Below are 12,285 nucleotides of genomic sequence, written 5' to 3'. Positions count from 1 at the left end.
TCATTCGCTCAGCGCGCCCTCCGCGCGGGGGAGAACGCGGCCGAGATTCGGACACCTTTCGCTTCCCTTTCGGGTCGCCGGCCGAGTCTCCGCAGGCCCATGGCTCGGACCGGGAGCCCTGGAGCCGCCGCCCCCGCCAGAGCCGCCGGTCCGACTGCCGCCTGCGGTTGCACCGCTGCAACCCGCGCCGTCGCCGCCACCACCGGCGCCGCCCCGGCGGGACCGACCCCTGCCAGCACTGACGGCCGACATCACAGCTAGGATACTCTCCTGGTCGCGGTCACTGCAGAGGGGGAGGATCCCGTCTGGAATCGGCGTTTGCTCGACAGTGTCCAGGCCCAGCACCCGCCGGATCACCGTCTTCGCGTCCTCCTCGCCCCAGTACCAGCGCTCACCCACGTGGGTGCGCATGGGATCGTTGTGCCCAGTGTACTCCCACGCGGCACGGGACCGCTCCTAGAGAGCCGCGATGCGATGGCGGAAGTAATCGCCGAACACCATCGCCCCCGTTAAGCCCTGGCTTCGCAGGCCCCTGAGGCGATCCGGCACTGCGTCGTACTCCTCGCCCTGCGTCGTACTCCTCGCCCAGTTCCGAAACCGCCAACCACGCGGCGGATCGTTTGGGAGGGCCGACAGGGAGCCGAAGTCGCGGATGATCCGGTAGCGCAGTGTAAAACCAATCCTTCTTCCAATCCTCCCACTTCTTGCGAAGGTGGCTCTCAATGTACTGCCCCGCCGTTCCTGACTGGGGCTAGAAGTAGCATCCTCCCACCACCACGCCTTGCAGCAGCTGTGGGACGAAGAAGGACAGGAACAGCCGCATCGTCTGCGCACCCTGACGAACATCTCGCACAAGTGCGCGAAGATGGCCAGCGTCATCACGGCGTTGGGTGCGAGATGCAAGGCATGAATTTCGTAAAAATCCAAAACCTCATGGAAGAACCTGGAAAATGGCGGGATCAACCCCACCATGGCGAAGGACAGGAGGTGCACGGATCGCTCTAGGTACTGCGGCCGCGGCCGCGACTCCCCCACCCTCACGACGGCGTCCTCTGGCATGATCTTGCGGATGAGGCTAAGGTGCCTCTCTGCCGTGATGAGCGACGCCGGGAGCACAGCGTCACCAGCGTCTTGGGCCATGGTGACCGGCGGGGAAACGGCGAGGAGTTTGGTGTACGGAATAGCGTGGAGTGAGAGAAACGTTAGGGCTTGAGGAGCGAGTATGCGGGTGAGCAGTCGGCGAGAGGAAGGAGACGAACTCTCCGCCTCCCTATCCTTTTATCCCCGCCTCGCCCGCGCTCGCCTCCTTGTTTCACGCCCCCGCGGTTGCCCCCTCGATTCCTGCACCTGCGGTTTCCTCCTCGACTCTCGCGCCCACTCATCACGCCGCCCCACTGAACCCGCGCCCCGCGTTTGGTGCACCTGTCAGCGGCACATTCGGCGCAGGCCGTGCGATGTTCACGGGCACGGTTAGGCGGGCCCGCCGTCGGTCCCGTCGCGTGCCTCGCGGGCGGGGGAGTCGAGGCGGCGTGGGTGATGATTCTGGGCGTGGTATGGCCGACCCCAAGATTTTCGCGCCCTAAGCGCCTCCATCATCGGCGCAGTTAGTGACGGTCAAATCGCCGTTATGGGCGCAGTTAGTGGCGGTCAAATCGCCGTTATGACTAATGCGCCAGCCTAGCCGCCCGGCGGCAATCGTCTGGATTCCTCGTCGGGCCCACAACCTCGGCACGCGAAATCGTGAGGCGCCACGTCGGACTGCCCTCGGGGGGGCAATGTCCGACGCGGTGCCGGGGGCTACTGTCGGAGATATGGGCCCGGGGTAGGCAAAGTGAGGGGAAGTTACCTTCCCATCCAGCCACGTGGCTCTACAGCCTGGCCCTCCCCCGCACCTCGTGAGTCGCAGAAGTAGCCAGGGGGCCTCGGGGTGCCACGTCACGCCCCTCGGGCCCTCGCGCTGCCTCGCCCCGAGGCCCTCGCCCAACCGCCATGTGGCGGGGGAGCGACCGGGGAGGAGACCAAGCCGAACCACCATCAATGCGCGCGGTGCCCGAACTGTCCCTCACCGCGTTTAATGCGGTAAGGGCAGACGTGCGGTGCCGCCCGACTGACCCACGTCAATCGGGTGTGACCAGTCTGTGACCGGTCTGTTGCCGGTCACGTCCGATTGGACGGGCAGGCGTGCCCCCACGTCGCCTCTTTATCCGGTAGAGTGGAGGTAGGTATGTCCCGTCCCATCGGAGCGTTATCCGGAGTTCCCTCCACGTGAGGAGGACCGCCACAAGTCTTCACTCATTTAAGAGGGAATGACAGGGTTGTCCCCCGTGTCAGGCAGGGGGCGGCGCCGGGTCCCACTCAAGGACGGACTGCTGTTTAGATTCCGGGCGAAGGCACGGATCGTGGTCCGGTCAAGGTAAAGTGGGTCCCTCTCCCGTGAAAGAGTAGGTAGAAGCGGCGCATGTGGTATCCCCTTGAACTATAAAAGGAGGACCTTGCCCACCGAAAAAGGAGGACGACACTGAGTAGGCCTGAACTCCAGGAAGCGAAGAGCAAGAGCGCTCTCCGGAGTTTAGAAACCCTTGTAACATTCAACCACTAATCCCACACACAGGAGTAGGGTATTACGCTTCATAGCGACCCGAACCTATATAATCTTGTTGCCCATACGCGATTTAGAAACCCTGAGGGCGGATACACGATCTCGAGAGGCGAACCGTTTCCCCCGGCCGAACTCACAAAAGGGGGATTTCACGATCTCCCGCTAGAGAGGATCACTCCTCGACAATTGGACTTACGAAGAAATTAACGCCGACCAAACTTATTAAGATTGAATTATATTTTTATCCTATGAACTGAAGCAAATTTTCTTAGGTAATCATATAGATTGATTACCTGCCTAAGATCTTTAGGTACCTGAATGCTATCAGATGAGGTTCACTCCACCTGAACCAATCTATATACAATTAGCCAAAATTCAGTATTCAGAGTAGGTTTCACACTTCTGGAATATTTGCATTAAATATTTGACTTACCTAAATTATTTATGATTAGCAAAACTTATTCTGAGCCGCTTAAACATCAAATGTTCAACTGATGTTATTGTTGCTTTATCTTGATTCAAATTGTTCTATCTAATGCCTTGTGCCCTTTGACTAAATTGCTCTGGTCTTTACCATTTGTTGATCCATCCAAGCATGTCATTAGACTGCGAAATAGAACAGTCAACCTCTTGATTGAACAAGTATTATATTTTTCTCTCTGATGGGATGTATTTACCAAATTGATGATACCAATTTTCCAGTAGTCATTTACGATTTTTTTTTTGGCTCATTTGATTATTATTTTTCGATGCTATATCACAGAAAGCACTGTGGAAAATACAAGTTCTGAACATGCTGACAAAGCTTCACCTGCTGATCTGTTGTGCATATGGTATTCCTACCCCACTAATAAGAATCGGTAAATTCAATCATATCACAGCATAATAGGTGTTAAAAAGTTAATTGGAAGTCTTTCTAACTGCAATCTGGATGCTTTTGTTACTATAGTCTATTTATATTTGTCAACTGATGCTCTACTATCGGTGCTTCAGAGTATAAGGTGGGAGTGCTGATATAATGATAAGCTGAAATTGATTGTATATTTTATGTTGCAGACTATATATCAAGAAAATAGTATGGACATATGGTTAACCTGCCCCAATTTACTTGCCAAATTTATAATTTGTTCAGCCCAATCAATATTTTGTAAGCTAGCTTATGCCATATCATGGCTTATAGAGAAGGTTCTTAAACCGGCATCAAAGTCGTGCAAAGCACGACTCTATGTGGCAAGTTATATATGGGGTAGATTAGATTTTGCACCTATAAATGTCCGGTGCTTCTTATGACGTCAGAACACGCAAACGTCCATGCGAGACATTTAAAAAAGGAGGTAAAACAAGTATTTTTCGCTTTGTTGTTTGTTCTCTCAAAAAAAAAAAATCTTCGTTGTTTTGCCTTTATTCTTTTTATCCACCGACACCCCCAAACACCTCCCGGAGCATCCGGCGGAGCGCTGGGCCCTCAAGGTCGGGCACAAGTTAGCAGCAGCATGGTAAACAAGCCCTTGTGAGCTGGCGCGAAACATGCGGGATATGGAGCCTTTCATAACGCCAAGCACAAGCACGCCCTCCACATGTGCCTGCCCATACATCTCATTCTGCTGTTTTAAGCCCAAGTGTCATCTCGATTTTAGTATTGCTGGCCGCTGCTCTGCTCCTGGATCCGATCGCATTTTGCATCGTGCTCATGTTTTCGTCAATAGCAAGGAATTGCTGCTTGTGTCTGGGCTAGGAGGTTACTAGGAGATAGTAGATGGGAAAGGCACCACCATTGCATGTGCGGCAAGTGATTGTCTCTCAAGTCTTAATTGAGGGAGTTTTTTTTTTTTCTTTAGAGCGCAATTGAGTGAGGCATGCTGTTACAGCATGGATTACCCCAACCATTGATGACGATAGCATATTCCCTATATTAAAAAAAACTACTAGTAACATATTCCCTATATTAGAAAACAACTAACTTCCGGTTATGAATGTGAAAATAAACTTTGTTCAGATTTACGATTCATAGTTTAAAGTTCATTTTTTAGGGACGAAGCGGGTACTTGCGTGTCTACATGTAGAACAAAATAGATGGGCGAAAATAAACTGACAAAAAAATAATGTGGTACAGGTACATCAGACCTAAGATTAATTCCCGAATGCCAAACTATACTGATTTCTTGGGGTTTTTTATTTTTTGAACTTTTTAATTTTAAAATAATCCATCCTAAAACTTATTTCAAATTTAAAACTTTTGCCCGCATCACCCAGTTTAACATGACAAAACAATAATACTGTCACTCTACCTCACAGCAGGTGTGCCATTGTTACTAATAGTTGGCGTTACCTCACAGCAGGTGTGCCATTGTTACTAATAGTTGGCGTGGCCAAAAAGATTATTTGGAAATAAGTTTTGAAGTGTTTGTGTTTAAAAATAAAAATTTAAAACGTTTAAGAAACAGTAAAAATTTGATTTCTTGCTCCTGCTATCCTACTGCGACTTATTTTGCCACCTACTCCTACCTATATAGTTTTTATACAATGTATTTAGAAGGACCAAAACATGTCTTCTAATGTGCAGGTTCAAGAGGTTGGTCAGCTTAGCTTCTACCATACCACCTGACACCTAATTACACCAACCTTACCCCTTCCAGCTTGCGCACGTACTACTCATTAGAGGAGGTACAATAACAGGCTATAAGCCAGCTACAAACATATTTTAAGAAGATAAATGAGGAGAGAGAAAAGCAGCGAGCTACAGATTTATAGTCAGCTGTAGCATGAACTCCAAGACCCAGTGTGTATGATAGGTGGGACCAAGTATTAATAGTGTAGTATGTAACTATTGTATGAATAAACTATTAGATTGGCTATATATGAATTGGAGGTAGTAGTTGGCTATACTATTAAACTTGCTCTTAGAAGTGGAGAATCATAATGAATCACACAGCACAAAAAAATGATGGTCTCCACTTACTCATTTCCAATTTCTTCAGCTATCCTTGCTGTCAGGCCTGGAACATTCATTATACTTTCCTCAAATCATGCTGTCGGTAGCAGCTTATCGATCACTAATGTTCATGTGGATGATATTTTTGATAGTTAATACAGCAATGCAGAAGCCAGATGGACAAAAATTTACAAGTAAAAAATAAATTATTTTCTATTTCCAATCGAGAAATATGATCTAGATGACACATCATGGATATCTGAGTTTAAATCCATGTGGCAGCATAATTTTCTACACATTAGACAAATAAATTAATTCCTGCCTTGCTCATGTAATCAGAAGATGGCCAACAAATTTTACTAAATAAAGAACGGTGAAACCAAAAATTTGTGGACAAAAACAGTGCCCCAGCTTGCAATATATTAGTGGTTTCTATTGATTCAATTGATCAAGAACCTCCAAGAGTACAGGCTTGAATCGGTTGCAATCAAGCTTGACGTTTTGCTTATCCATGAAGGTCTGCCTGATGAATTCAAATCCATGTTTGTGGAACGAAAGAGGATTTGTGAAGATCTCATGATCTAGGGGATATTGATCAGTAAGGCTGCTTTCATGTACACCAATGCTATACTGCTTGTAACGCAGGCCCATTTGTTCCGCTGGGTTGCCGAAATCAATTCTTGATATCCAGTCTAGTCCACCCCATGGCACAATCTGAATCAATGTAGCGTTTTGTGGCAAGAACACACAGTTGGTGAGTCCAGCACCATGGACACCCATCATCACATCAACAGAGTTGACAACCTTGCCAAAATGGGAGAGATCAGAGCTCACATTGGCCTCTTCAACCACCACCTCGTAACCTATCTCCTCAGCCATCGCCACTATCTCGTTAAGATTGAGAAACATTCTTGTCCTCTGCCTGGATATAATGAGCAGTCTTGGCTTGGCTTTGGGAATCTCACCAAGCGCAGTTACAAAATCCCTAGGCAGTGAGTAGGTCCTGCGCATGAACCTATTAAAATCCACCATTGAGTAGTTATGTGGAGCTTTTGATGAGTCAATTGTGAACTCCATGTAAGCATGAAGGCCAACAATTGCATGCTTGAAGCAATGCACTTGATCGTCATTGTTGAAGTCAATCAAGGGGTACTTGGATAGCTTATCAAACACCACCTTATACTTCCTTGTCCACCAAATAGCCATGTCTGTGATTAGGAATTGAACTTCGCCATTGAATTCGCTTGCGGTTGTGAAAAGAGGGACAAGCACGTCGGTGAAGTCATGGAATAGATTTCCAGTGTATCCAGTCAGAGCGAAGACCACTGCAGGCACATTGTGATACTTGCTACACTCAGGTGCCACTTTGCTTGATTTCACGGTTATCTCTGTAATATGGCCGAGGCAGAGCTCGTCACCTTTACGAGGGTAAGGCTTAACTTTCCATATCTCCTCTCTCTTTGAACTGGCAGGTTCCATGTACATGACAGAACTTGCATTGGGATGAATCCTAATGTTGCCCCGCATCTCACAGACATTTGCTCTGAAGTTTGAGAAATCACATAGTGGTTTCTTGTTCCACTCCTCATTATCAGTTTCTGCAATAGAGTATCATCAATGAAAGAGCAGAAACAAAAGACTGAATGAAGCATAATCAGTCTAATTTAAGGTTCAATCTAGTAGTTAGGAATCTGAAGTGTATGATGCCATTGGTCTAGGATACCAAAATAGGGTTTTGCATCTATGGCCAAAATCACTAAATTCAGATGGTCCATTTTCCTGTCGGCATTTATTGAAATCTAAAATCCTAACCTGGTTCCACATTGTCTCCCTTGTCCGCGTCCATCTCAAATTCATATTTTTCATTCGGTTTGCCATCTGCAGACAAAGTAGGGCCATCATACCCACCAAGAACTTGTAAGCACCAGCTTAACAAGTACCAAAACAGCTAGTACCACAAGTAAAGTCCAAGAAACACAAGAAGAAACAGCATCTACTACCTTCTTGCTTGCCATTGTCAGTGTCTTCAGCATCACGGATGGTATAATTGGAAACAGTCGGGAGGGTCACCTTGCTATGCTGTGTGTGCCCCTCTTCCTCGCCGTTCTTATTATCCTCTTCGCCTCCACCACCTGCACATCCCACCACCAAAGTACTCATACATAAAGCAAGCATCAATTGATGGCGCCCAAATCTCTCTTGACCTCTCAAGACCCCGTGAATCAAAGCATCCAGAGACAGAGCTAGACAAGGAAATTATTGACGGATTGGAAGGTGACGGCTCACCTAACACCTCAGATGCAGTGGCCGCCTCCTCGTTCTTGCCTTGCTCGGGCTCACTACTGAGTAGCCTCTTCTCCTCCTCACTAGTCCCTATCATCATATATAACGAAAAGGTCAGTACGCTAGGCCCAAGATTTGCTGACTGCAGCAAGGCGGCAATTAGCTCTGGAGCTTTTCACCTTTGGCGGTGGCGTCCTCGGCGCCTTCGTCTTCGTCCACCACCTTGGGATCCTCGGCGGCGGGGAAGGTATCGGCGGATCTCCTGGAGTCGGCGTGGATCCGCTGGCGGATCAGGAGCGAGCGCGGCGCATGATCCACCGACAGCCGGCCGTTCACTGCGAACTCAAAGAAACGAGTGAGGCGCTTGGTGTTACCATCGATCCAAGGATCCAAGAAGAAAAAGAAGAAGAAGATGATGAAGAAGCGGCGACGGCATGGCGTACGGTTGAAGAGGAGGGCGTCGGGCTTGGAGATGACGACGAAGGTGAGTGTGACGAGGAAGAAGCCGATGACGAGGACGAGCAGGCGCAGCCGCCGCGACTCCTGCCGGAGGCTCCGCACCAGCTTGGCGCGCTCGACGGGCTTCATCTCCCCCTCCTAAATCTCCTCGCTCTTCTTGCCGGCCGCTCCACTCGACCGACCTCGCGCCCGCCGCTGCCTTTCTCCTATCCCGCGAGGAGAGACCGGCCGAGAGAGGCGGAATGGGGTTTGGGATCAGCGTGGTTGCGAGAATAAGGGGGATAGCAATCTGCAATCCTGGGCTGGCTGGATATGTGCGTGCTAGCTTCCTTCCTTTCCTTGCCTCTTTCGTCAGCTTTCCAGTATTCCTCTTCCTCTGCGCTCTCCTCCCAGTCCCAGCACTAGCGGTCTCTCAGTATGTGTTTGGCACTTTGGGTTAAAACAGTGATGATGGGAGGTGGGGTTTTATTCTTGCATAGTTTACCCGTTCCAAACAAACGGCGGCTTAGGCTCAATTTTACATAAATTTTTTCCAACTCACCTCTTGCATTTTTAGCGCACACTTCCCAAGCTTCTAAACAGTGTATTTTTCTAAAATAAATTCCTATAAAAAAATTGCTTAAAAATCATATTAATATATTTTCAAGTTTTGTTAGCTAATACTTAATTTATCACATGTTAATCCATCCGTATATAGGGGAGCTCCAAAATAACAGCCTTAGTCAGTGTGAACACTCTCGTTGCAGGAGACCGGAAAGCAGCTGAGAGGACATCCATTGATAGGGCAAGACATTACTACCGGAGTGTCATGATATCATGTAGGATAAAGTCATAGGTCTCAAATCAGTTTTTTTCATAGTGTTCAGTAGTTCTAAAGCTGTTTCAGTTTTTGCATGTCAACCCATATTATTTCCTATTTTAGTCCTCATATTTTACATCAAACATCCCGAAAATTAGAAAAAGAAATATAAATACACCCTCCCATCCTCGTCCGGTCATCCCCGTCACGCTTTCTCCAAATGTCGGCACGTAGCTCTCTCTCCCCCTCCGCTGCTCTCCTCCTACCACCAGCACAACTCTCCCTTTCCTCCTCCGCCGTTCTCCTCCCATCGTTGGTGCAACCCTCCCTCTCCCCTTCCACCGCTCTCCCTCCACCTTCCTCGTCGGAATGCCAGCGCCGCCTCCTCCTTGCCAGATCTAGCCCGTGGTTCGTCGAGTCTGGCCTCGGACGGCGGCGATGGCTGCGACTCCACGCCACTAAGCTCGCCAGATCCAACCTGGTGCTCGCCGGATCTGGCCTTGGGAGGCAGCGACGACGGCTCGACGACATCGGTGCAACAACTTGACTACGGCGGCAGAGGCAATGGGACCTCCCTTCACCCGCTTCCTCTACCTCGCCGGATTCGGCTGAATCTCGACAGTGAAGGCGAGGATGTTATAAAACTGGCCTGAAATCACCATCAACAACCAAACGCGGAAGAAACGCCATAGGAGATCCAAACATGATGATGACACGAGGCACGATATTTGTTAACGAGGTTCAGCTGAAGCCTACATACCCGGGATACTAATTGCGGGTGCTCATCTGCGATCCAGCATACTACAATGTATCAGAGTTACAATGACTCACGCCCGGACGTCGCCGGCAGCCACACCATCTCGCTGTGCTAAGTCACCATATGCGGTTACAACAGGTTCGTCCCTCTATTTAAGAGAGATCCTATGATAGAGTCCGACTCTCACTCTATTCCTAATACCTATTACAACTCCAATTCCTAAACTGTAATTGACATTGTACACATATTCAACATAAACTCTAACAAACTCCACGTTGCCCTCCATGCTGCTTGCCTGACCCCAACCCCGATGCACCCCGTCTCCGGGAGCCACATCGTAGGGCCTGGTAACACCTCTAACCGCCAAGAGCTCGAAATCTCTGCTACGACTCCTGAAGAAATCCTACTCGATCTCCTCCCTAGCCGCACGCCAACGAGTGTCAACGCGGAAAACACGCGCTGGCTTGAGAGACTTGCTTTACTCTAGTGTAGGTCCAAAGAGATCGCTTTCGGGTTCAGGGTGTGCCAGTTGGTTTGATCTGCAACCAACAAGAAACAAAGAAAACAACCAACAAGAAACAAAGAAAACAAAGTTAAATCCGTAAACGATAACCGATCGGCTGGGTTGCCGATGGCGTGTCGTTTATACCGGGCCGATGCGATACAGATCAGACCGGCCATGTAGTACATGGAGAAGGGATAATTGGACGTGCTCTGTCGGCTGTAGATGTCAATAATATATAATCTATGATTTGAAGTACTCTTGAACCAAGTGATTAGGATAGATCGGTCAGCGCGCCGAGACAGTATAAACCACTTGAGTCCATGAACACTTTAAGGCAGGGATTATATACGCTCACAGCATAGCTGACAGGCAAACCCACCGTGTATCGGCTAGTAATCCGATACCACTTTATACCAAGATTTCGGTATAGATCAAATATGCTAAACAGGAATCAATCTAGTGTCAGGGTAACCTGACAGACTGATGGCAAGCTTAGTATATTTGGTCCAAACGAGATCTTAATGTAAAGGGCAGGCTTAGCATATCAAGTAAACATATATGAAACGAGATAACTAAGTCAGGTAAGACCGGCTGAAACTCCGATGCTATCTCTATTAACAACCATAGAACATGCTACTTAACAGATCAAACTAAACTGATGCAACATTAAGCACATGGAGAAACATAGGATCTAAACAAGTCTAAGAAAGCCTTTTCGAGATGGTAGATATGCTATATAATCTAATCCGACACAGCTATCTAGCCCTATCGGCTATTTTCGATGATAGAGACTAGCCGACACGGTAATATAGCAAGATCGATCTAGATTATATAGCATATATGATAACTCAGCGGTTTGTATAGACGGGGCTAGAGTGTCATGAAGATGTAAGCACTAGCCCCGAGAACGCAAGCCGCCATAACAAGCTTTACCTCTTCGTCGAAGATCAAAACCGATGCAGCCCAACTCTAAAGCAAGAACTCATTGAAAACAAAGAAAAGGAAAAAAGGGTGGCGATGAGCCGAGAGTGTATTGAACTTGATGTTGTTTCCCAAAATACATGATATGTCTTTGCCAGACACGACTCTATCTCTATTACAACTCAAAAATATGAACAAGTCCCTTAGGTGGACTCTTACCGAAAATATCTATAAGGAAACTATGAAAATATCCTAATTAATAGATACAATTGTCTTCTCCGAACTCCATCCACATTTGGCAATACTTGTGTAGCACCTCAACAGATCTTGACAACGATCCCATGATTGTCTTGCCGAGATCGGCTACATTGGCTTCTCCCTATCAGGTTCAGTATCAGCCGATGCAGACGACAGCCGATGCAACCCGTAGCTGATGCGGGTTCTGTTTCCATGATTATCGATTTCCTCCAAATCCGCCTCGGTTCTGACTTCGGATCCAATATATGATTTATCAATTTTGGCCGTTAACACATGCTCCCCAAGTCCGCGATATTTGGGATGTTGCGGATTTGCTCGATCCTGTTTCCACTGGTATCTAGGGTTCATTTTCCATTTCGGCCGTTACCGCACCCTTTTAAAATAGTGATCACCATCCTCGGATCCCACTTACACCGTATCGCTTCCGTTTTTACCACTTTCGCTCATTATTCCCCACGCAGCCTCTACTGTAGCAATCCCTAATCTCTTGGCGATCTTTCCAGCGATCGCCCCTCAATCGGCAAACTCCTCCGCTCCGTTAACTTTGTTCGGACCTATGGCGATAGCGCACGTGGCTGAGATCCCCGAGGTAAGCTCCTTGTTACTTTTTAGCAATTCCCTCAGTCATCTTTGGCTCTTTGGTGATCCGATTCCTTCTTCCCTTCTGCCAGCATTCTAGGGATCATCTTTTGATTCCCACCTCCCAGAACTCCACATGCTTTTTCCTTGGGCCGATGGGTGATCCGGATCCCACCGAGTTTATCAATGCGAA

At 48.2% G+C, this 12,285-nt stretch overlaps 2 protein-coding genes across 2 annotated transcripts; both read right to left on the bottom strand.

The window, feature by feature from the left end:
• Positions 1 to 411, bottom strand: LOC127762516 (uncharacterized). The gene has a single exon (XM_052287028.1). The coding sequence runs from the start codon at positions 409 to 411 to the stop codon at positions 1 to 3; it is 411 nt and encodes a 136-aa protein (XP_052142988.1).
• A 5,427-nt stretch (positions 412 to 5,838) lies between these two features.
• LOC127764432 (alpha-1,3-arabinosyltransferase XAT2) lies at positions 5,839 to 8,711 on the bottom strand. The gene is made up of 6 exons (XM_052289314.1): positions 8,258 to 8,711; positions 7,994 to 8,149; positions 7,818 to 7,904; positions 7,532 to 7,663; positions 7,344 to 7,409; positions 5,839 to 7,129 (listed from the first exon to the last, which is right to left on the bottom strand). Exons 1-6 carry the CDS (start codon positions 8,400 to 8,402, stop codon positions 5,964 to 5,966), a joined length of 1,752 nt encoding a protein of 583 aa, XP_052145274.1. The 5' UTR covers positions 8,403 to 8,711; the 3' UTR covers positions 5,839 to 5,963.
• Between the last annotated feature and the right edge of the window lie 3,574 nt (positions 8,712 to 12,285).

The sequence above is a fragment of the Oryza glaberrima genome, chromosome 2, assembly GCF_000147395.1.
Source record: "Oryza glaberrima chromosome 2, OglaRS2, whole genome shotgun sequence".
In the NCBI taxonomy this organism is placed as follows: Eukaryota; Viridiplantae; Streptophyta; class Magnoliopsida; order Poales; family Poaceae; genus Oryza; species Oryza glaberrima.
The sequence above is the reverse complement of the archived record's forward strand: the minus strand, read 5'-3'. Positions and strand labels throughout refer to the sequence as shown.

Excerpts from the sequence above, each read along its gene's own strand:
- LOC127762516 (XM_052287028.1), bottom strand. The coding sequence starts at position 411 with ATGCGCACCCACGTGGGTGAGCGCTGGTACTGGGGCGAGGAGGACGCG.
- LOC127764432 (XM_052289314.1), bottom strand. The coding sequence starts at position 8,402 with ATGAAGCCCGTCGAGCGCGCCAAGCTGGTGCGGAGCCTCCGGCAGGAG. Across the intron at positions 8,150-8,257 it reads CGACGCCCTCCTCTTCAACC|TGAACGGCCGGCTGTCGGTG; the intron begins GTACGCCATGCC and ends TTGAGTTCGCAG. Across the intron at positions 7,410-7,531 it reads TGACAATGGCAAGCAAGAAG|ATGGCAAACCGAATGAAAAA; the intron begins GTAGTAGATGCT and ends CTTTGTCTGCAG.